The sequence below is a fragment of the Schistocerca serialis genome, chromosome 9 (assembly GCF_023864345.2).
Source record: "Schistocerca serialis cubense isolate TAMUIC-IGC-003099 chromosome 9, iqSchSeri2.2, whole genome shotgun sequence".
In the NCBI taxonomy this organism is placed as follows: Eukaryota; Metazoa; Arthropoda; class Insecta; order Orthoptera; family Acrididae; genus Schistocerca; species Schistocerca serialis.
The window spans coordinates 310,877,200-310,903,263 of NC_064646.1; the positions used below are offsets into that span (position 1 = coordinate 310,877,200).

The 26,064-nt window shown below is 43.1% G+C and overlaps 1 protein-coding gene across 1 annotated transcript; it reads left to right on the forward strand.

Moving 5' to 3' along the window:
* Positions 1-14,202: 14,202 nt before the first annotated feature.
* On the forward strand, positions 14,203-17,734 carry LOC126419570 (trypsin delta-like). Its single transcript, XM_050086758.1, has 2 exons — positions 14,203-14,568; positions 17,304-17,734. Exons 1-2 carry the CDS (start codon positions 14,203-14,205, stop codon positions 17,700-17,702), a joined length of 765 nt encoding a protein of 254 aa, XP_049942715.1. The 3' UTR covers positions 17,703-17,734.
* The last annotated feature ends 8,330 nt before the right edge of the window (positions 17,735-26,064 follow it).

The window sequence follows — 26,064 nt, forward strand, 5'->3', positions numbered from 1 at the left end:
CAGGGCGCTGGTATTGCCCACGTCCGTCGGAATGCACAGTGGACATGAAGGGTTGCAGGTGATCAGCCAAGATGCTTACGTACGTGTCACCTGTTCGAGCAGTATCTGGATGTATCGGGTGTCCCATACCACTACAACTTCACACGCCGCAAACCACTGCCGGAGCCTCCACCAGCTTCAACAGTACCCTACTGACTTACAGGGTCCATAGATTCATGAGGTTTACTCCAACCCGTAAGCGTCCATCTGCTCGATACAATTTGAAACGAGACTCATCCGACCAGACAACATGTTTCAAGTCATCAACAGTCCAGTGTCGGTGTTGACGGGCCCAGGGGAGCGATAAAGCTTTGTGTCGTGCAGTCATCAATGGTATATGAGTCGGCCTTTGGCTCCGAAAGCCCATGTTGATGATATTTCGTTCAATGGTTGGCACGCTGACATGTTGATGGCCCGGCATTGAAATCTACAGCGGTTTTCAAAAGGTGTACACTTCTGTCACGTTGAAGTTGTCGTTCGTCCAGTTTTTGTAGGATCTTTTTCTGGTCCCAAAGATGTCGGAGATTTAATGTTTTACCAGATTCCTGATATTCACGGTACACTCGCGAAATGGTCGTAACGAAAGATCCCCACTTCATCGCTCCCTCATAGATGCTGTGTCCCATCGACCTTCCGACGACTATAGCACCACGTCGTTCAAACTCACTTAACTCTTGATAACCTGCCACTGCAGGAGCAGTAACCGATCTAACAATTGTGTCACTTACTGTCTTATACAGGCGTCGCCGAGTGCAGTGCCGCGTTCTGCCTGGTTACATATCGTAATCAAGTAAATTTCGGTCAAGTAGCCACGCAAACACTGCATCTTCGACTAATATTTCGGCTGTGTATCGTCTGGTTATCCTCAGAACGATTCGAGAGACTGACAACAAGGTGTCTATCGTGACCTTATAAGCTCCACTGCGGCTCTACTGCGTCCGCTGGTTACAGATGCTGGTCGGTGGCTAAGAGGCACCCCTACACACGCGCCACCTGTGGTGAAAGCGTTCAGACATTCGATTTGCTTATCGATGTATATTTGGCTGCGGTAACACCTTCACGACTTACCTGGTACTTAAGTACACCAAGGTCCGCAGCTCGTGGTCTCGCGGTAGTGTTCTCGCTTCCCGAGCACGGTGTCCCGAGTTCGATTCCCGGCGGGGTCAAGGATTTTTCCTGCCTCGAGATGACTGGGTGTTGTTGGGTCGTCTTCATCATCATCACGGTCGGAGGAAGGCAATGGCAAACCACCTCCACTAGGACCTTGCCTAGTACGGCGGTGCGGGTCATCCAGAGCGCTCCCCTACGCTCTGTCCAAGAGTATGGGACTTCATAATCATCATCATAAGCACACCAAGTGTGAGATTCCATCCCTTATGCAAATTAAAACCATCATCCGTACTTACTCAGTTGTAGGTTAATCAAATTCTTGTGACCTACTTGAAAACAGGTTCCCAAAATGAATAGGTGGATGCTAAAATCTTTATGTCACTGTAGCTCATGAAATGACCCGTATCTATACAAGGTTGTGGAAGAACACTGTATAGATACTGGTCATCTGATGGACTATAGTGACGTGATTATTTTAACATCGGCCTCTTCATTTTGGGATTCCATTTTCCAAGAAGTCATACATTTAGATTAACAGTTAACTTAATAAATAGAGACAATGGTTTTAACTTGCATAGGGCACGTAATCCGACTCTCGGTGTAATAGAAATGCAGAGAAGTGGCGCATGTGTAGGTGTACCTCCTTGGCACCGACCAGCATGTGTGACAGGCGTACGCAGTACCGCCGTGGTGGAGTATATAAGGCCATGCTTGGCAGATTGCCGTTAGCGTTGTGACTCACTCTGAGGATGGCCGGGCGATACGCGGCCGAAACAGTATTTTAAGGAGTAGTATTTGCTCGGACGTTCCCGAAATTTATCGACTTATTCTCTAAATAGTTTGTACATGTTGAGAGTTTTTATGATAACAGTTCGAGAAATCACTGAAAAATTGCAGGGACTGAAGCGCTTACAAGCGGTAGTCGTTGAAACTGAAACAAACCTACGTGAATTTTTATTACCGCTCTTCCAGCGGTAATTTTACACACACCAATCGTAAATCTAATTTTGAAAAGAATCTTGCTTATCCCAGTCTTGTCCATTAGTTCTTCTGCATGTGGAAGAGGAATAGAATCCACGACAGTTTACGGGCCTGCTGTTGCTTTATAGTCAGAACAAAAAACATTAACTACATCATGGCTTTTTCCGATGACCGGGTGGGGGCGGTGGTCATTGGTTCGCGCAGTGCACTCGCATTCGGGAGGGCGACGGTTCAAACACGCGTACCGCCATCCAGATTTAGGTATTCCATGATTTCCGTAAATTGCTTCAGGTAAATGCCGGGATTGTACCTTTGAAAGGGCATAGCCGATTTCCTTTCCCATTCTTTCCTAATCCTATCTTACGATCTGACTCTAATGTCCTCGTTGTCGACGGCACGTTAAACCACTGATCTCCTCTTTCTCTCCTCCACTTTTGCAATTCCTGAGCAACCTGCTCACGGACTGCAATGGCCGTCCACAAAAAAATCGTGGCTGGGTATTGTCCTTCACAGCTGCGTGTGCTTCAACGTCTCTAACCCCTCCTATCTCATGTTCATATGTTTCATTACTCTTACTACAGAGGTCACAAACAATAGTGTGAGATACAGAAACACACATTTGTAACGTACAGTACTGAATGCACAGGTTGAACAAATCGAACAACTCTAACTCAAAAAATTTTTCACTGTCTTTAAGAGCATAAAAAGAGACACACCGTTGTCATTCTCTGATAAGTTTTTGGCAGACTACACACGCCAAGGACATGAATTTCATGTAGATTGTAGGCAGTCAAAATACACTCCTGGAAATTGAAATAAGAACACCGTGAATTCATTGTCCCAGGAAGGGGAAACTTTATTGACACATTCCTGGGGTCAGATACATCACATGATCACACTGACAGAACCACAGGCACATAGACACAGGCAACAGAGCATGCACAATGTCGGCACTAGTACAGTGTATATCCACCTTTCGCAGCAATGCAGGCTGCTATTCTCCCATGGAGACGATCGTAGAGATGCTGGATGTAGTCCTGTGGAACGGCTTGCCATGCCATTTCCACCTGGCGCCTCAGTTGGACCAGCGTTCGTGCTGGACGTGCAGACCGCGTGAGACGACGCTTCATCCAGTCCCAAACATGCTCAATGGGGGACAGATCCGGAGATCTTGCTGGCCAGGGCAGTTGACTTACACCTTCTAGAGCACGTTGAGTGGCACGGGATACATGCGGACGTGCATTGTCCTGTTGGAACAGCAAGTTCCCTTGCCGGTCTAGGAATGGTAGAACGATGGGTTCGATGACGGTTTGGATGTATCGTGCACTATTCAGTGTCCCCTCGACGATCACCAGTGGTGTACGGCCAGTGTAGGAGATCGGTCCCCACACCATGATGCCAGGTGTTGGCCTTGTGTGCCTCGGTCGTATGCAGTCCTGATTGTGGCGCTCACCTGCACGGCGCCAAACACGCATACGACCATCATTGGCACCAAGGCAGAAGCGACTCTCATCGCTGAAGACGAAACGTCTCCATTCGTCCCTCCATTCACGCCTGTCGCGACACCACTGGAGGCGGGCTGCACGATGTTGGGGCGTGAGCGGAAGACGGCCTAACGGTGTGCGGGACCGTAGCCCAGCTTCATGGAGACGGTTGCGAATGGTCCTCGCCGATACCCCAGGAGCAACAGTGTCCCTAATTTGCTGGGAAGTGGCGGTGCGGTCCCCTACGGCACTGCGTAGGATACTACGGTCTTGGCGTGCATCCGCGCGTCGCTGCGGTCCGGTCCCAGATCGACGGGCACGTGCACCTTCCGCCGACCACTGGCGACAACATCGATGTACTGTGGAGACCTCACGCCCCACGTGTTGAGCAATTCGGCGGTGCGTCCACCCGGCCTCCCGCATGCCCACTATACGCCCTCGCTCAAAGTCCGTCAACTGCACATACGGTTCACGTCCACGCTGTCGCGGCATGCTACCAGTGTTAAAGACTGCGATGGAGCTCCGTATGCCACGGCAAACTGGCTGACACTGACGGCGGCGGTGCACAAATGCTGCGCAGCTAGCGCCATTCGACGGCCAACACCGCGGTTCCTGGTGTGTCCGCTGTGCCGTGCGTGTGATCATTGCTTGTACAGCCCTCTCGCAGTGTCCGGAGCAAGTATGGTGGGTCTGACACACCGGTGTCAATGTGTTCTTTTTTCCATTTCCAGGAGTGTAGAAATAGGCTACGTGGGCTACCAGTTCCGTCACACGAGTCTTTATTTATCAGGGGAACAGAAGCACCAGTGTCCAACTGGCTATTTCTTCCACTCGTAACTGAACAAACAGTTTGTTCGCCTGCCTTCATATTGCAGCGGGAGACTTCAGCGATTCGGAAGTGCGATGTTCGGATAGCGTGTGAGTGAGTGGCGAGGCCCTTTCGTTGCACACCTGTTGACAGAGTAGCTGTCACCGCGGTGGCTCTCACGTGACAGCGGCTGATGCCCTTACCTTGCTTTATGCATAAACACACTAAATGAATGTGGCAGGCGGGTCTACATCGAAGGCAATTTGCATTAGGACAAGAAAAGTATTTCCAAACCTGTTCAAGAAGCACAGCGGACATGATATCGTTACATAATTTTGTAGTACACGCCATTTACCACGAGAGTGACACTGTAGTTTTTACTTGTACCTCTTTTACTGTTTGTCTGAGTTTTATTTTGAAACACCTGAACACTATTTTTCACTAGAGACGGAGCGTGTGGTGCACTGTGAACGACTGAAATACATGGAGGCTCTGAAGAACCTCTGTTGAGTGCACAACTGTTTGAGATTCCGCAATAGACAGAACTCATTTTAAATCAGGGTGTAGCCGTTTGATCATTGAATTGCGAATGTGTGTGTCTGATACTTTTCATGTGATAGCATTCAGATATACGACACCACTACAGTTAATTCCACAGGAATACTTAAGCTTGAAATGCGTGGTTAGACTCCTGACTTTTGCTCTCCACTGTTTGACAGTCAGTGCAGGCTGTTGCTTCATACGAAAAAATTTTAACTGTGCAGTTTCTACGAATTTGACTACGACATGTTCATCCAGCAACTGAACAACATCGTCCTACGAGACTTTATTCGGAGCAGTTCCGGCACACTATACAGAGGCGATCAATGTCTGGACCAATGGTATTTAACAAGTAAGCTTTGCCCAGCGTCCCTGTTATTTTGTGGGCAGCAAAGCGTTCCTGCGATTGCCCCGTCGAGTCCGACCATCTTGCTTCCTGGCTGTGGTATGGGCGAAATCTGGGAGCAGCTAGCAGCGGAGTGCTGCTTGTTTGTTTAGTAAAGATGTTATCTCCTGAAACTGTCCAGTTTCGCCTAGAGATATTTCCTGGGGCTGTTCAGACGTAGTAAAATACTGTAAGACACACTATAACGCGAATGAAGAAACGTAGGGCAACAGAAATGAGAATAATTAGGTCAGCAGCAATCAGGAACAACACGTTTGCATCTCGCACACAGGTTCAAATGGTTCAAATGGGTCTGAGCACTATGGGACTCAACATCTTAGGTCATAAGTCCCCTAGAACTTAGAACTACTTAAACCTAACTAACCTAAGGACATCACACACACCCATGCCCGAGGCAGGATTCGAACCTGCGACCGTAGCAGCCTCGCGGTTCCGGACTGCAGCGCCAGAACCGCACGGCCACCGCGGCCGGCATCGCACACAGGGTAGACGGCAGACGAAAAAGACCGATCAGTATCGGCGGGACTTCTGGTTGCCATTTTTGAAGACCTAACGAAACTAAAATCGTCTGGTCATAACCGTGGGTCTTTTGATTGCTCTGGTAGATAGCTAATCGGAACTACAATATACTAAATATTTGTTCACTTAATAAATGATTAATAATTATATTATCCATTGACACATGAGAGTGTCGAATGGACACGATTGTCATTGAACGTTAAAGTATCAATTTATGCACAGAATTACAAATTCTTCCCTTTAAGTACAAGTTAAACATTTACAAAAGTACATCTCCAGCTGAGACTAGAATAGCTGGTGAGTGCTTCATCATAGCTTGTCTTAGATACAAATAGAGCAGAGTCCGAGCTTGTCTCTATACCGAACTACGTGCAATGGCACAGCGGTGCTGAGAGGGCTTATCTTCAGGGCCACTTCCCTTTTGCCGTTAGGACTGCAGCGAGAAATCGCTAATGACTTTCGTATCGGTGTGGCACCGCCATCTTTGGCTGATATCACAATATAACCTTGTACACACATCAACAGCTTCAAGTGGCAAGCGTCTTGCAAAGACCGAAATATTTGTCTAGTACACCAGTACCCAGTAATCCATCCAGGGAGGCCATTTTGTGGCGCACGGTGGCTCAGCGTGTTTTACGAGAGGGCTACTTGCCCTCTGTAACAAAAAAAAAAAAAAATTAAAAAAAAATCTGTGAAATATTCGACGAGAAACTTGGACAGGTGTCACGTATAAAAATTATCAGAAATGGCAGCCGAAGACTTCTGGTATAAGAATTCACCCTGGTTGTTTCAACTGACAACGGCCTTGTCAAAGAATGCGGAAGAGCGGACAGTGGTTCAGGGAACTCTCTTGCCTTTACATTTTGAATCTGCCCCTAAAAGGCGGAAAAATCAGCAATGATCCACGACATATGGATCCAGAAGGCCATGGAATGCACTGCATTAAAGACAAATAATGTGCATCCACAGGACGTGCGGTCTGAATTGAAAAACTGTCTTGATGATTTTCCCTTTGGTAAAAAATTACAGACTAGTCCCCCATTCAGATATCTGGGAGGGGACTGCCAAGGGCGATGTGACCACGAGAAAAAGGTTGAATTACCAATTAAAGGGTGAGGTTCTACGAGTTGGGGTGCGGAAAGTCAGAAGTTTGAATGTGGCAGGGAAACTAGAAAATCTGAAACGGCAAAGATTAAAGTTAAATCTAGAACTAGTGTGAGGTACTGAGCTCAAAGGGAAAGAAACAATAATTCCTGGTCAGATACGTTAAGGATATATCAATAGCAGCAGAAAATTGTATAATGGGGTAGGGTTCGTTATGTACAGGAACGTAGGTCAGAGAGTGAGTTATAGTGAACAGTTCAGTGCTAGGGCTGTTCTTTTCAGAATCGACATCAAACCAACTACAACAGATCTGGTATAATGCAGATGTTGAAAACAAGAGGTGAAGAGAGTAATAAAGTGGATGACAATAATGAACGATTAATTCAGTATACAAAGGGAGTGAAGATCTAACAGTCATGGAAGTAGTCATGGAGTAGAAGGAAGGCTGACTAGAGAATATGGGCTCGATAATGGAAATGAGAGAGGAAGAAGACTAATTGAGTTCTCTGTTAAACTCAGCAGCTAATAGCGAATGCTCTGTTCCAGAATCACAAGGAGAGGAGGTGTATTTGTTAAGTTCTGGAGAGGAGGGAAGAATTCGGATAGACTACATGATGTTCACGCACAGATTCCGTATTCAGATATAGGACTCTCAGCGTACCCAGGATCAGACATAGGCAGAGATTACTATATAGTAACGGTGTAGGGTAGGCTGAACTTAAAGGGACTAGCCAGGAGCAAGCAATGCGCAAAGACTTTCGATACTGAAGAACTAACGAATGCTTGAAGTTCTCTTAGACTATGGATAGTGCGATAACGAATAGCTCGGTAGACAGTACAGATGAAGAGGAATGGACATCTCTGAAATGACAGTGACAGAAGTTAGAAAAAAAGCAAAGGTACAGTTGCAAAGAAACCATCGATGACAGAAGAAATACCTTGATTTATCGACGTAAGATGGATGGAAAAAAATATGCAGGGAAATTCAGGAATAGGGGAAAACAAGTCACCCAGTAATGAAATAAATGGGCACTGCAGTGAAGCTAAGGCGAAATAAGTGGAAAGAGTACATTGAAGGCCTCTGTGAGTGAGAGGAATAGTCTGATAACGTGACGGGGAAGAGGTATGGGGTCCAGTATTGGAGTCAGAATTTAAAAGATCTTTAGCGGACTAAGATCAAATAACGAAGAAGGGGTGGGTAACTATTCGTCAAAGTCACTAAAATCATTGAAAGAAGTGTCAGCAAGACGGCGATTCACATTTGCGTCTAGAATGTATAAGATTGGCGATGTACTATCTGACTTTAATAAAGACATCATCCACTAACTTCCTAAGATAGAAAAAGCCGGTAAGTCCGAGAACTGTTGCACAATAATTTTAATTGCTCGTACACCCAAATTTATGGTAAGAATAATAAACAAAAGAATGGAAAATAAAATTGAGGATTTGTAACATGACAATCAGATTGGCTTTAGGAAAAGTAAGGGCACCAGAAGGGCAATATGAGGTTAGAGGTGGCACTGGAGGCAAGATTGAAGAAATATCTAGACACGTTCCTAGATAGGGCTTGTCAACGCGTAAGAAGCGTTCGACAATCACAAATGGTGCAATATTTACGAAATTCTGAGAAAACTAGGGGTTATTTAATATAATCGTATGGTGATTTTATACTATATACAGTTGATACAAGGCAAATGATTTTTACAATATACGTATGATATAAGACAACATTAAACCTTTAAGTCCGTGTTTTTCAACCAATTAATTAAGCTGGGTGTGAAAGTGAACCAGTCGTCAGGAATTACAAGATATGAATTAAGTTGGACAGCGTTGGACTAAATGTTCAATTGTCTGCTCTTCTTGATTACATTCACACATTGGTGAACCGATCCAGCCCCATTTGTACCTGAAGTAGCTACAACAACCATGTCCAGGCATTAACCTGTTGAGGCGGCACCAGAGGTTCCTCGGTAGGTCAAAACATTTTGGCTTCCTTGTGGGATCAAGGTGATGGGGTCTTGTTCCCAATGTTTTTGTTGTCGATTCATGCTTCCAGTTTTCATTTAGATCAAAACCATCAGCGATGAGTTGTCCTGCAGTAACACTTGCTGGTCTTCTTGATCGCAATCGTTGCTGTGGCGGATGACAGAATTCCTGGTGCAGTGGCAGAGAGGGTGATGCAGAGATTTTCTTGGCCTCCCTCAGTAGAGCTTGTTTCCGCCTTAAGTGAGGTGGAGGGAGGTGACTCAGTACAGGTAACCAGTGGCATGTGGTTGATTTGATGGAACCAGTAATACAGGGGTGATGTATAAGGAAAGACGGGTAATATAATGTACAAGAACCAAGAGGGAACAATAAGACTGGAACACAAAGAGTGAAGTGTTCGGATTGCCTTAGTGTTCAATGCATACAGCGATGAATCAATGACGCACATATAAGTAAGGTTCAAGAGTGGGATTATAACTCAAGGTGAAAGGATATCAACGATGAAATTTGCTGATGACACTGCTATCTTCAGTGAGAGGGATGAAGAATTACAGGAGTTGGGATGAAGAATATAGTGTGTACTGAATATGGATAGAGAATAAAACGAAGCAAGACGAAGAAATGAGAATTACCAGAAATGAGAACAGAGAGAAACTTGACATCAGAGTTGAAGATTAAAAGCAGACGAATCTCAGGAATTCCTCTACCTAGGTAGCAAAACAGCCCATGATGGACGGAGCAAGGAAGATGTAAAAAGTAGACAAGCACTGGCGAAAAGGGCTTTTCTGGACGAGACAAGTCTACGAATATCGAACAGAAGCCTTCACTTAAGAAAGAAATTTCTGAGACTGTCCGTTTCGAGTACAGCATTGTGTAGTAGTGAACCATGGACTGTGGGAAAGGTGGAACAGCAGAGAATCAAAGCACTTGAGTGTGATGCTACGGAAGAATGTTGAAAATTAGGTGGCCTGTTATGGTGTGAAATAGACCTCATCCACAGCAACGGAGAGAAAAGAAACATTTAGGCCATGTTAATAAGGGGAGCTGTAGAGGAAAAAAAAAAAAAAAAAAAAAAAAAAAAAAAAAAAAAAAAAAAAAAACCAGAGGAAGACAGAAACTGGAATACATCCATAGAATAAATGAGGACATTTGTAAAGGAAACTATACAGAGCTAACTAAATCATAGAGCAGGAACAGTTCTAAGAGAGTGGCCTCAAGTAACAGTTCTACATTTTTAAGACTACTAACCTGATTAACATCAGGCGATGAGCATTAGTGTCGTGGATTTGCGGTTAGGAGCCACGTCACATAGATTGTAATGAATAATTATGCATTTTGAAAGTCATATTAAGAGTTGGCTTCATGCTTCCTAATTCTAGTAGCTGCAAACACTGCTGTCATAAGCTCTCATCTATGTATTTCTTCCTGACAGAACAGGGCCCTTCAATGGTACTCATCTTGATCAGTCCTAGCTATCCTTAGGGACAGAGAATGAAATGTTAAGAAGGAAGTAATTGTAAAACGAAGAAAAGTAGCGTTCTTGAGAATTTTCCAAAACTACTGAGAGTGGTATCGTTATGTTCTAAATAAATCGAACTCTAGTTGAGAATTTCTCCAACATTATACAATGAAATTGATAGTTAATTTAAAAGATCAATGAACCTGAAAATTACACCTTAATACATAACGGTAGATAAACAGCTCACTGGTTTTCAACAAAATATTCACTCACCTGCTGTAGTGGTGCCATTTTCATATGACTGTAGTATGTCTGTGTCCCAGAGTCAACGGTTTTACTGTTTTGAAGCATATTGGCCTTGGGTTGCCTATGTGTTGTACAGTGGAGATCAATATTAACATTTACTTATAACGACATATACGAGGTATTTTGACAATGGTGAACTGATAGTGAGGTTAGTGTATCTGTAATTCTGCGTAGAACTGTTTTGCTAAAATTAGTCCATATTATTGACTGAGAATGGTCTCTTCATTGTGCTTGTAGTTAGCAGTAACTTGCATATGCATATGCGGGAAGTACGGTTGTAATGAGATTATCTTGAGCAGAAGTTATAATGTCTGAGGGAGCATCTACCGGAAAATCGCCAAAGTCTTACTTGGAATTTAAGGTGTATTCGACATCAAAGAAACTTTACTTCGTTATGTACTGAAACTCATTTCGTACAGTAAATGTATCCTGCCTAAATAGCAGTATATACCGTTGCAAGATTACACACATCCTACATCTACATTTGTATCTACATGAATATTCCGCAAATCACACACAAGTGCCTGGCACAGCCTTCATCGAACCACATTTACATCAATTCTCTATTATTTCAATCTGGAAGAGCGGGTTCTGATTTCCCTTATTTTATTACTACGATAGTTTGTCCCTATGTAGGTCAGTGCCAACAAAATATTTTCGCTTTCGGAGGAGGAAGTTGGAGGTTGAAGTCTCCTGCCGCAGCGAAAAACGACTTTTTTTATAATGATGTCCACCCCAAATCCTGTAGCATATCGGTGACACTCTCTCCTATTTCTCGATAATACAAAATGTGCCACATTTCTTTGAACTTTCTCGATGTGCTCCTTTAATCCTATCGGTTAAGAATCCCACACCTCGCAGCAGTACCTAAAAAAAAATACGGACAAGCGTTGTATAGGCAGTCTATTTAGTAGATCTTCTGCATCTTCTAAGTGTTCTACTGATAAAGTTCAGTCTTTGGTTCGTCTTCCCCACAATATTCTCTACGCGTTCTTACCAATTTAAGTTTGCCATAACCGTAATTTCTAGGTATTTAACCGAATTTAGGGGCTTTCGATTTAATTGGTTTATCGTGCAACCCCCTCCCGCCCCCACCCCCTCTCCACCATGTGGAGGACCTCACACTTCTTCTTTCCTGAGGGACAATTGCCAGTTTTCGAACTATATATATATATATATATATATATATATATATATATATATATATATATATATATATATATAATTCTAAATCGTTTTTCAATTCGCTTTGATCTTCTGATGACTTTAGCAGACGATAAACCATCTGCGAGCAACCTAAGACTGCTGCTACGATTGTCTCCTAAAGCGTTTATTTAGTGAAGGAACAGCAGAGGACCTAAATCATTACCTTCGGGAGCGCCAGGAGTAACTTTTGTTTTACTGGACGACTTTCCGTCAGTTATACGAATTGTGACGTCTCTGATAGGAAATCACGAATACAGTCATATACCTGAGGCGACATTCCACAGACATGCAATTTCATTGAACGCCGCATATGTAATAAAGTGTCAAATGTCTTCTGAAATCTATAACTACGGAAACAATCTGAAATCCCTTGTCAATATTATTCAGCAGTTCGTGTGAGTGAAGAGCTAGTTGTGTTCCACAAGAATTATGTTTTCGACATCTGTGTTGACTATGTGTGAAAAGATTGTTTTCTTCGAAGTAATTCATAATATTCTAACTCAATGTTCTATAACCCTACTGCATATCAATGTTAATGATATGGGCCTTTAATTTAGTGGTTTACTCCTACTACCTTTCTTTACCACCTCTCTCGAACATTGACGTGACGTGTGCAACTTCCCTATCATTGGGTACGGATCTTTCGTCGAGCGAGCGGTTGTATATGGTATGGAGCTAATGCATCAGCATACTCCGAAAGGAACCTAATTGGTATACAGTCTGGACCAGAAGACTTGATTTTATTTAGTGATTTAAGTTGTTTCACTACTTCGAGTATATTTACTTCTACATTACACATGTTGCCACCTGTTCTTGATTCTAATACTGGAATATTTTGTTCGTCTTCTTCAGTGAAGGAGCAACAGAAGGCGTCCGCTTTGGTAGCACTGTCGCCGATAGTATTTTATTGTTATCGCACAGGGAAGGCACTGACTTTTACTTGCAGCCAGCATACTTAACATACCACCAGAATCTCTTTGGTTTTCCTGCCAAGTTTTGAGACAAAGTTTCATTGTGGAAACTATTATAAGCATCTCGCATTGAAGTCTGCGTTATATTTCGAGCGTCTGTAAAAGATCGCCAATTTTGGAGATTCTGCTGTTGTTTAAATTTGCCGTTCTTTTTTCTTTGTTTCTGCAACAGTATTCGGACTAGTTTTATGCACCAAGTGGGATCAGCTCGATCGTTTGTAACTGTATTCGATAGAAATCTGTCCATTGCTGTCGATATTATTTCTTTGAACTTAAGCCTTATATCGTCTACACCTACACTGTTAATTTGGAAAGAGTTGAGGTTGTCTCTCAGGAAGGCGTCATGTGAATGTTTACGTATCTAATTTTTAGGATTGGTATACTTTTCGTTTAGTTATGGAGAATTTGGGGGTATAAACATTCAGTCTCGTATCGACAATCACTAATCACTGTATCCGTTCATTATTAGTTCAGGATTATTTCTTTGTAAAAAGTCAAGTGTGTTTACACATCCGTTTACTACTAATAATAAATATTTGTTTGCAGATTGGTGTATGTGTATTATCGTCCATAGGTTGAATTATCCACTTTAAATTACGATGCCGCCTCTAAGCCAAGGAGCAATTTCTTCAATTTCGGTTATTAATGTCTTAGCGGATAAAACAATATGTTTGATATTTAACAGACATTTATGTGCGGTTGGAATTGGGCAGAATCGTGTATGTTAAGTATCTTCACAAAATTCACACCACATTCAGTTACATGAAACATGTATTGCTAATACGTCCATTGACACTATATAGAAGAAACGAGAGATACAGTGCTCTGGATTAATTATTAAGAACTTCTTACTGAATCTGACTTTGATTATAAAGTAACTGAATTTATGTGGCATGGTTATGTACTCTTTTAATAGATATTTACCATACACTTAGTGGACTGGTAACAAATTACCGTTACGCTGCTACTAGTACAAATCAAGCAAAAGGTAGAACCCCCGTCCGAATCACCGTCGTAATATATATTCATATCAAGGAGTCAAGAAATAGATAAAAGTTATATCACTTCCACTGTGCGTCATTGAATAGTAAGATCACAGTTGCGAGAACACACACACTTCATTAGTCACATGTAATTATTTTGGACATGTAATTATTTTGGCCGTTATCAAGATCACGATGAAGCGTAAACAAGATATGACGTTCGCCGACTCCATCTACGTCTGCAGTTTTAATTGTATATAAAGGGCGAGGACGGACGCTCTGGCAGACACAGCTTCCACAATGCAGCGCCTGGCCATCTTCCTCGTGTGCCTGCTGAGCTCTGCTCTAGCTCTGCCCACTCCGGCCAGGCTGTGGAGCAAGGGTAATGGCCGCATCATTGGAGGATCCTCTGCCAACATAGCCAACTACCCGTGGCAACTGTCTTTCCAGTACGGCGGTTCGCACATCTGTGGTGCATCCATCATCAGTTCCAACTGGGCGCTGACGGCTGCTCACTGTGTGGACGGCATTAGCCTCTCTCTGGTCAGTTTCCGGGCCGGCACCTCAACCCGTGGAAGCGGCGGTTTCGTCACGAGCGCCAGCTCTGGCTACATGCACGCATCGTACAACGAAGATACCGTGGACTACGACGTCGCCGTTGTCCAGGTGTGTAGTATATGCCTCAATTAGATTTAATACAACATCTGAACATTGTCTAGGTCACCTGAGTTAAGATGTTGGTAGGTCCTCTCTCTATGCTGTACAACATGATGCCGCCACGTTTATCATAAAAATTGTTCTTGTTTTCATAGTTCTCCTGTTCTTTGACTACAATATCATTTCCTTCACCTATTGAAGCATTTTACATCAACAAGGTAGCCTGTCGCGCGAGTGTTTTGCAAATATGTGTAGCATTTACATGTCACGGACCTCCAGCCAACGAGTTCGATTGGTGGCAGTGGTCCGATAGTAGCACGCAGTACAGAGCTAGTAGATTTTAGAGAGTCCTAATCTTGCATATTAATTGTGTGCTACCGTAACACACTTGACACATAAACTCTGCATCAGCTAGTTTCTACAAGGGGACTGGGGTATGACTCAGAACATTGGTCATCAGGTATTATTAATCCCGGCTTCTGGCCGAGCGGTTCTAGGGCGCTTCACTCTTGAACAGCGCGAGCGCTACGGTCGCAGGTTCGAATCCTGCCTCGGTCATGGATCTGTGTGATGTCCATAGGTAAGTCAGATTTAAGTAGTTCTAAGTTCTAGGGGACTGATGACCTCAGATGTTAAGTCCCATACTGCTCATAGTCATTTGATCAATTTTTTTGAATTATTCATCACTACAGCACTTCTCATTACTTGTCAGTGGTGAGGAATATTTTGTTTTGTCCCTACGACTATAACAATGTACCTCAGATTCAAGTGACAGTTAATGCATTCTGGACGAAAGGTGTTCAATTTTCCAGTCGGTGAATTAGAGGTGCTTTATTTCTTTTTTCCACAAATTAAATGAGTGAAACCTGTAAGTGGCCTTGTGAAAAGACAACCGTTCAATACATTGTCTCCCTTTCTTAAGTCTCTGTTGTACTCAATTTCCTAGTCTCAACTGAAATTTGTATACTATTTCTGTAATGGAGCTTCTAGAAAGTAACGTGCATTAAGGAGGTTGTCTGTATATATAGTTACGCAAGCAGCAGAAAAACAAAGTTAGACTTACTAAATGATTAGCTCATCAGAACTTCTACGTGTGTCACAATTTTTTAAGCAAGACATTCTTTCTAAACGACGTATCTATAATGGGAAGCATCTAGCTCTACTTTAGTATAAACTCCACATGCCGCCTTATGGTTTCTAGTAGAGCGTTCTTGGGGAACTGATTTGTGGGAATGCGATTATAATGGAAGAAGTAGGAGAAACCGTTATGGCAATATATGGGCTTGGCAGTTGCAATTAGGACGAGAAAGGTTACCTGAGTTGTGCAATAAACTTCAGCTAATGATAGTGAATGCTACTTTCAGTTAGATTACTTCATGATCAGGCAGATAGAATGTATTCGATTCGAGGATGGTGAGGTGTTGTTGGCAGACAGCGAAAGTACTATAATCAGGACATGAAAAAAAATTGAATAAACACCTGTGAAGAATTCGGAAAGAAGATCAAGAAGAAAAAGACATATAAATGCTAATAAGTGGATTAGAAATAAGAACTAAAAAGCTATAATAGGAACACATAGACCAAATTAGCGCTTTGAAATATCTGGAAAGCACAATCACAGTAGACATGCGAATTAATAACGAGGTGAAAACGCATACAGCCGTTGCTAAGGAGGAATTTAAAAAGAACAAGAGCCTTCTATGCGGGTGTATGGACAGGGAACTGAAGAAGGGTCTAACGTGATGATTTAAATGGAGCATGACACTATAAGGAGCTAAGACATGGACACGGAGGAAAGAGAAATTTGGAGGAAGATGGAAAGGATACAATTAGTAGACAGAGTGAGAACTGACAATGTGGGAAGAGAGAAAAAAAATAACGATAAAAAGAAGAAGAAATACAATTGCCTTCGCGATATTTTCTCACGATTGGAGTTCATAGTAATGTAGTATTCAACTTCATAATCGCCGTTGACTATAGAAATTATTTTTTTCACTATTGCAGTTTCGCCTTTGGGCCATTTGCAAGTAGTACTACGAACAGTTTTGCTTCGTCTCATGTCAGACTTTAAAATTGATGTGTGCATAATGCCGCTGGATTAAAAAACTGACATGATGGTGAAGCAAAATAATTTGCGGTACCACTTAATAATGGCCCAAAGCCAGACACTTCAATCGTGAAATGAATAATTTCTGCAGTCAGTGGAGAATATGTGGTCCTTCATAAAATTGTCGTGGACATTGCTGAGAACGGGAAGTTTACTGTTGGATGTTATGGAAGAAACGATGAATAGAAGAAGAATAGGTTGCGGAAGGTACGAGATGATGGATATTACGACATTAGAAAACAATTATCAGAAAATGAAGAGGGTAACAACTGACAGAGCTAGAAGGAGAGCTCCTTTGAACACCTGTCCTTGGACAAAATACTGACGATGATGGCTGCATAACCCTGAATACTGAACATTCCTCCTAGGACATTCTCTAAATTTTGAAGTGGGACACTGTATTTGTGAAATAGTTAATGATTACATTCATATATGCCAACTGTGTAGTGGATTAATTTTGTGCTAAAACAGCGATCAGCCCTCCTTCCCCTGTCGTCAAATGCCATCTCCTGACAGAATGTTCTGATTACACTGAGAATGGTATTTTGACACACTCATATTCAGTTCCCACACGTTAAGTAACAGATGGCACGTCGCACGATGTCGCACATGTGAATTGTTTTATTCTGATTTTCAGGTGTCCGGATCTCTGCTGGGTTCGAACGCACAGGCAGTGGGCCTCGCCAGTGACAACTACGACCCACCAGGTGGTCTCGCAGTGACGGTGACTGGTTGGGGAGCCACGTACACCAATGGACCGTCCGCCAACAGTCTGCTCAAGGTGGACATCAGCATCTTGGACCGCAACACGTGCAGGAACACCTTCGCCAACATCAACACTGTAACCGACCGCATGGTGTGCGCCGGCCAGGCCGGAAGGAGCGTCTGCAGCGGAGACTCTGGTGGTCCCCTGGTCAGCGGAAGCACCCAGGTGGGCATCGTCTCCTGGGGCAGTTCAAGTTGCGAGGCCACCCCCGGTGTCTTCTCCAACGTCGGCAACCTGCGTTCTTGGATCCGATCTGCATCTGGCGTCTAAGGACTCAGGGCTCTCTACTGTCGTGGGTTCCATCGTTGGAATATGTAATCCGAACAAAATGTTTATGTGCAATTATTTGTCCTTTTAAATAAAGAATCTGAGAAACGCAAGCGTTTCCTTGTTTTATTTATTTTAGCGTAATTCTTTCGTTCTGTAGGAAGTATTGCCAACTGGAGACAACACACGGAAGACGAGGTACCCGAATTACTGACAATTGTCTATGGGAAACTTCTTCATCTACGCGTTGATAAAGGAATGGGAAATAAATAAATCTTTCGGCAAGTTTATAGTGCTGAGGTATTCTTTGTTTTGTGTTGTGCGACAACTGAATACAGGTATTAACGTCAGAAAGTAGCTAATCTTTCAGTTTCCCGCATTTGTAAGTATGCGTTTATGAATGTTTCTTGGCAGGCCGATAAAGGCAACTTCATTAGAGCGCCAATCTCGACATTTGTGCAGGGGGGCAGTACCATATGAGAAAACAAGGCATGCCTCATGGTCCATGTCGTATCCCATGTTCGTCAGTAAGCTTTATAGAGATAAAAGTGATAGTCAGATGAGGAGGACAATCAATCTGGTAGAGCGCCCCAACATTAAAACGATACAGCTGTCGTCGAAAGAAACAAATAACCGTAGTAAATTGTTCAAGAACTCTGGCAGCCGAACTGCCTTGTGATATGCCGAGTCACAACTATTTATCTGACTAGTGCCTCTGTACTGCCTCTGCAGCAATCACATCATCTGTAAAGACTAGCGAAACAGAGCATGTCTAAAGAGATTTTCGAGTTCAGTTTACCACCATGCACTCTGTAGTGCGTATCGCTGCGTATTTAGTATCGGTTAATGTGTGTTCCTAATTAAAATGTTCCTGCTTGATAATTATTAAGGAACAATTGACAGTTGCTAGGGAACAACTGATAATTGCTACGAAACATAAAATTAGTATGGAGCTCCCGATCATACATAGTAAAGAGAAATGTTGAGAGCGGGACGTGTTAACAGCAGGAAAGTTTGTGCACAAACACTCTGTATGCAGTCGACAGCGCATGCGATATCGTGTTTCGCTATGGTTACTGAAGAACCGGTTAGTCCGATATACCATGTGGTGTGGCATCTTGTCTACAAACCATCATCTGTGACCCATCGCTCGTGCGCCGACTATAAAACCACATTGAAACTCACTTAAATCTTCGAAAGGTCGATTGTAGTAACAGTAACAGATCTAACAACTCTGCCAGACTCTTGCTGCCGTACATAAGCGTTGCCCAAGCGCAGCGCCGTATTCTGTCCGTTTACATATCTCAGTATTTCAATACGTGTGACGGTTTCTTTGTCGCGTCAGTGCTTGTATAAATATATAAGCATCATCCCTAAAATCATGGAAACTGTAAAACAATAATGATAGTCAGAATAAAAGAAAAGTAAATATAAATGTAGGACAGGTAGATGTAAATGTAAGAAAAGTTGTAAAAAAATTCCATCTTATTGTAAAAATATTGTTTATATAACAGAATATCATTTGTTAATGAATTTTATATATGTAATCACCTGACGAAACTACAGTCCTTCGGTCATAACTGTGGTTTTTCAGTTGTTCTGGGAGATGCCTTATGACAATCATAATATGTGAAACATTAGTTCACTTTATTATATGGATATAAAATGAGTTAGGTAACATTATACAGTCCATCGACACAGGAGAGTTTCGAATATGTACAACAGTCTTTGAATAAATACAGCATCATTTGATTCTGAAAAATATAAACTCTTCTCTTTAAGTACAATTTCGACATTTACGAAAGAAAAGTTCCACCTGAGACTTGCGTAGAAGTGGTGTCCTTTCTAGATTATGTTAACTGCTTCATTGGAGGTCACAAATTGGGTCAGAGTGAGTCCAACCCTTGCTCTGTGTCGACCGCTGTTCGATGGCCCTGTGGTGGTGAGGGAGACGACGTGTATTCTGGAGCGCCCTCTACTCGTCGTTGTAGAAATTAATGTCTGTGGTATCTACTTTCCCTGAAAATTAAGATTTGCACTGCTATCTTTCAACTTTGAACAAGCAGTCTGAATTAGCTAAAAGTTCAGCAGGCTTACAACCTGCAGTGAGAATATCACCCAACTGTGAAGATTTTTATCTATTTGCGGTGTAATGCGTAATCAATTAAATTTCGGTGATGCAGCCAGCAAACAATACATTTTCGAGTAATATTTTGGCTGAGTAACGTCTGGCTATCCTCAGAATAAGTCGAGAGACTGACAGCGTGGCTATCTTGACCTTAAACGCTCCACTGCGGCTCTACAGCGTTCGCTGGTTACAGATGCTGGTCGGTGGCTAAGAGGCACTCCTACACACGCGCCACCTGTGGTGAAAGCGTTCAGATATTGGATTTGCTTATCGATGTATATTCGGCGGCGGTAACACCTTGACGACTTACCTGGAACTTAAGTACACGAAGAGTGCGATTCCATCCCTTATGTAAATTAAAAACATCATCCCTATGTATTGAGTTGTAGGTTAATCTTATGTCTGTGACATAGTGGAAAAGAAGTTTCCAAAAGGAAGAGGTGGATGATAAAATCTTCATGTCACTGTACTTTATGAAATGACCCGTATCTATACAAGGTTGAGGCAGAACACTGTATACATACGGTTCAGGTGCTGAACTATAGTGCGTGAATATTTAAACATCGACCTCTTCCTTTTGGGAATCTATTTTCCAAGAAGGCAAAGAATTAGTTTAACAGTCAACTTAATAAATAAAAAAAATGATTTTAATTTGCATAAGGCAGGTAATCCCACATCTACATCTACATCTACATGATTACTCTGCAATTCGCATTTAAGTGCTTGGCAGAGGGTTCATCGAACCACAATCATACTATCTCCCTACCATTCCACTCTCGAACAGCGTGCGGGAAAAACGAACACCTAAACCTTTCTGTTCGAGCTCTGATTTCTCGTATTTTATTTTTATTGATCTTCCTACCTATGTAGGCTGGGCTCAACAAAATATTATCGCATTCGGAAGAGAAAGTTGGTGACTGTAATTTCGTAGATAGATCTCGCCGCGACGAAAAACGTCCTTGCTTTAATGACTTCCATCCCAACTCGCGTATCATATCTGCCACACTCTCTCCCCTATTACGCGATAATACAAACCGAGCCCCTTTTTGCACCCTTTCGATGTCCTCGGTCAATCCCACCTGGTAAGGATCCGACACCGCGCAGCAATATTCTAACAGAGGACGAACGAGTGTTGTGTAAGCCGTCTCTTTAGTGGACTTGTTGCATCTTCTAAGTGTCCTGCCAATGAAACGCAACCTTTGTCTCGCCTTCCCCACAATATTATCTATGTGGTCTTTCCAACTGAAGTTGTTCGTAATTTTTACACCCAGGTACTTAGTTGAATTGACAGCCTTGAGAATTGTACTATTTATCGAGTAATCGAATTCCAACGGATTTCTTTTGGAACTCATGTGGATCACCTCACACTTTTCGTTATTTAGCGTCAACTGCCACCTGCCACACCATACAGCAATCTTTTCTAAATCGCTTTGCAACTGATACTGGTCTTCGGATGACCTTACTAGACGGTAAATTACAGCATCATCTGCGAACAATCTAAGAGAACTGCTCAGATTGTCACCCAGGTCATTTATATTGATCAGGAACAGCAGAGGTCCCAGGACGCTTCCCTGGGGAACACCTGATATCACTTCAGTTTTACTCGATGATTTGCCGTCTATTACTACGAACTAAGACCTTCCTGACAGGAAATCACGAATCCAGTCGCACAACTGAGACGATACCCCATAGGCCCGCAGCTTGATTATAAGTCGCTCGTGAGGAACGGTGTCAAAAGCTTTCCGGAAATCTAGAAATACGGAATCAACTTGAGATCCCCAGTCGATAGCGGCCATTAATTCGTGCGAATAAAGAGCTAGCTGCGTTGCACAAGAACGATGTTTCCTGAAACCATGCTGATTACGTATCAATAGATCGTTCCCCTCGAGATGATTCATAATTTTTGAATACAGTATATGCTCCAAAACCCTACTGCAAACCGACGTCAATGATATAGATCTGTAGTTCTATGGATTACTCCTACTACCCTTCTTAAACACTGGTGCGACCTGCGCAATTTTCCAATCTGTAGGTACAGATCTACCGGTGAGCGAGCGGTTGTATATGATTGCTAAGTAGGGAGCTATTGCATCAGCGTAATCTGAAAGAAACCTAATCGGTATACAATCAGGACCTGAAGACTTGCCCGTATCAAGCAATTTGAGTTGCTTCGCAACCCCTAAGGTATCTACTTCTAAGAAACTCATGCTAGCAGCTGTTCGTGTGTCAAATTCTGGAATATTCCATTCGTCTTCCCTGCGTTCAATAACTCCGCTTTAGCGGAACAATCGTCGGTAACAGTACCATCGGCACTGCGCAGCGAAGGTATTGACTGCGTCTTGCCGCTTGTGTACTTTACATACGACCAGAATTTCTTCGGATTTACTACCAAATTTCGAGACAATGTTGCGTTGTGGAACCTATTAAAGGCATCTCGCAGTGAAGTCCGTGCCAAATTTCGCGCGTCTTTAAATTTTAGCCAGTCTTCGGGATTTCGGGTTCTTCTGAACTTCGCATGCTTTTTCCGTTGCCTCTGCAACAGCGTTCGGACCTGTTTTGTGTACCATGGGGGACCAGTTCCATCTCTTACCAATTTATGAGGTATGAATCTCTCACATGTTGTTGCTACTATATCTATGAATTTGAGCCACATCTCGTCTACATTTGCATAGTGAGTTCGGAAGGAATGGAGATTCTCTCTTAGGAAAGCTTCTAGTGACATTTTATTCGCTTTTTTAAATAAAATTATTTTGCGTTTGTTTCTGGTGGATTTGGAAGAAACGGAGCCGGCCACGGTGGCCGTGCGGTTCTGGCGCTGCAGTCCGGAACCGCGGGACTGCTACGGTCGCAGGTTCGAGTCATGCCTCGGGCATGGGTGTATGTGATGTCCTTAGGTTAGTTAGGTTTAAGTAGTTCTAAGTTCTATGGGACATATGACCTAAGATGTTGCGTCCCATAATGCTCAGAGCCATTTGGAAGGAACGGTATTAAGCCTAGCTACAATGACCTTGTGATCACTAATCCCTGTATCAGTCATGATGCTCTCAATTAGCTCTGGATTGTTTGTGGCTCTTCAGAATGACATGGTACGAGTTGTGGTCATTGTTTGCAATTCATTGGGTTTCACAGTGCACTCACATTCGGGAAGACGACGGTTCAAACACGCATACCGCCATCCAAATTTAGGTTTTCCATGATTTCCCTAAATTCCTTCAGGCAAATGCCAAGATGGTACCTTTGAAAGGGCATAGCCGATTTCCTTTTCCATTCTTTTCTAATCTTATCTTACGCTCTAATGCCCTCGTTGTGTACGGGACGTTAAACCACTAATATCCTCTTTCTCTCCTCCATTTTTGCAATTCCTGAGCAACCAATTCACAGCTTGCAACGGGGCTGGCCGTGCACAAAAAATTCGTGGCTGCGCATTGTCCATCGCAGCTGCGTGTGCTTCATAGTCTCCAGCCCTTCCTATCTCCGGTTCAGATATTTCATTACTCTCTGATACGTTTCTGGCAAACTACACACGCCAAGGACTTGAATTTCATGCAGATAGTAGGCAGTCAAAATAGAAATAGGCTACGTGGGCTAGCAGTTCTGTCACACGTGTCTTTAGTTATCTGGGAAACAGAAGCACCAGTGTCCCACTGGCTATTTTTTCCACTCGTAACTGAACAAAAAGCCGCCGTGGGTCTCACGTGACAGCGGCTGATACCCGGACCTTGCTTACTACGCGAACACACTAACTGAATGTGGCAGGCGCGTCCACATCGAAGGTAATTTGCATTAGGACAAGAACAGTATTTCCAAACCTGTTCAAAAAGCACTGCGGACATGATTTCGTCACATAAATTTGTAGGAAACGCCATTTACCACAAGAGTGACACCGTAGTTTTCACTTGTACCGCTTCTACTGCTTGTTTTACTTTTATTTTGAAACACCTGAACACTGTTTTTCACTAGAGACAGATCGTGTGGTGCACTCTGAACGACTGAAATAAATGGAGGCTCTAAAGAATCTCTGTTGAGTACACAACTGTTTGAGAGTCCACAACAGACAGAACTGATTTAATATCAGGGAGTAGCCCTTTGAACATAGCATCGAGAATGAGTGTGTCTGATACTCTTCGTGTGATAGCATTCAGATATATGACCCCACTGCTGTTAATTCCACAAGACAATTTAAGCTTGAAATGTGTGGTTAGATTCCTGATTTCTGCTCTCCACTGTTTGACTGTCCGGGCAGACTGTTGCCTCATACGAAAAAATTCCGGAGCAGTACACAGAGGCGATCCGCGACTGGACCAATGGTGGGCAACAGGTAGCTTTGCCCTGCGTCGTTGTTATTTTGTAGGCAGCAATGTGGGCCTGCGATTGCCCCGTTGAGTCCGACCATCCTGCGTCCTGGCTGTGGTATGGGCGAAATCTAAGAGCAGCTACCAGCGGGGTGCTGCTTGTTTAGTAAAGATGTTATCTGGCTGTCAGTGAGCAGCAGGCAATCAACCTGATGATCCTGAAAGTGTCCAGTACCGCTTAAAGCTATTCCTGTGGTTGCTCAGACATAGTGAAGTATTCTAAGACACACTGTAACCCGAATGAAGAAACGTAAGGCAACAGAAATGAGAAAAATTAGGGCAGCAGCAATCAGGAACAATACATATACATCTCACACACAGGGAAGACGGCAGGCGAAAAAAGCGATCAGGTTAGGCGGGACTTCTCGTTGCCATTTTTTAAGACGTGACGTAACTACAATCGTCTGATCATAACCGTGGGTCCTTCGATTGCTCTGGTAGACAGTTGAGCGAAACTACAACATATGAAATATATGTTAACTTTAGTGCATGAATGATAATTATACAATCCATTGACACATGAGAGTTTCGAATGTGCACTATTGTCTTTGATTTGTAAAGTATCAATTTATGCGCACAATTAGAAAGTTTTCTCTTGAAGTACAAGTGCAACATTTACAGAAGTACATCAACACCTAAGACTCGAATAGCACTGTCGTCCTAACTCGATAATTATGAGTGCTTCATCACAGCTCGTTTTAGATAGAAGCAGAGCTGAGTCCAAGCTTGTCTTTGTGCCGTGCAATGGCGCGACGATGTTGAGAGGGCTTATCTTCAGGGCCACCTGCCATCTACCATTAGAACTGCACGGAGACATCGCTTTTGACTGTCGTATCGGTGTGGCATCGCGATCTTCGGTTGATAACACAATGTAACCTTGTACACACATTAACAGCTTCAAGTGTCTGACTTGCAAAGACCGAAATATCTATGTATTAGACCAGTACTCTGTAATCCATCCAGGGACAACTCTTTGTGGCGCGCGGGAGCTCAGCATGTTTAGCGAGAGGGCAAGTTGCCCTCCGTAATTAAAAAAAATCTGCGTGAAATATTCGACGAGCAACTTGGACAGGTGTTACGTAACGAACGCCCAGAGAAAAATAAAGGAGAGGGTACCACCTTTGAGTATCAATCAGAACCTCTTGGGTCCACTGTTGGAAAACGTCTGCTGCTTCAATTTTGTATAAAAATTATCAGCAATGGCAGCCGAAGACTTCTGGTGTAAGGGTTCACCCCCGTTCTGACGACGGCCTTGTTAAAGAGGGAGGAGGAGCGGACAGTGGTTCAGGGCACTCTCTTTCGTTTACATTTAGAATCTGCCCCTAAAAGGCGAAAAAATCAGTAATGATCCACGGCATAGGGACACAGAAGCCCATGGAATATTTCTCATTAAAGACAAATAATGGGTATCCACAGGACGTGTGACCTGATTTGAAAAAGCGTCTTTATGATTTTCCCTTTGGTAAAAAATTCCAGACTAGTCTCCCATTATGATATCTAGCAGCGGCCTGCCAGGGGCGATGTGACCATGAGAAAGAGGTTGGAATACCAATGAACGGGTAATGTTTTAGAAGTCGGTGTGTAGGAAGTCAGAAGTTTGAATGTGGTAGGGCAGCCAGAAAATCTGAAAAGGGAAAGGTTAACGCTCAATCTAGATATAGAGGGTGGGAATGAAGGGGAAAAACATTTATTTCTGGTTGAATAAGGATATATCAACAACAGCAGAAAATTATGTAATGGGGTAGTGTTCGTTATGCACAGGAAGGTAGGTCAGAATGAGTTATAGTGAACAGTGCTAGGGCGGTTCTCGTCATAATCATGAAACCAACAACAACAGATCTGGTATAAATCCAGATGCTGAAAACAAGAGATGAAGAGAGAAAGA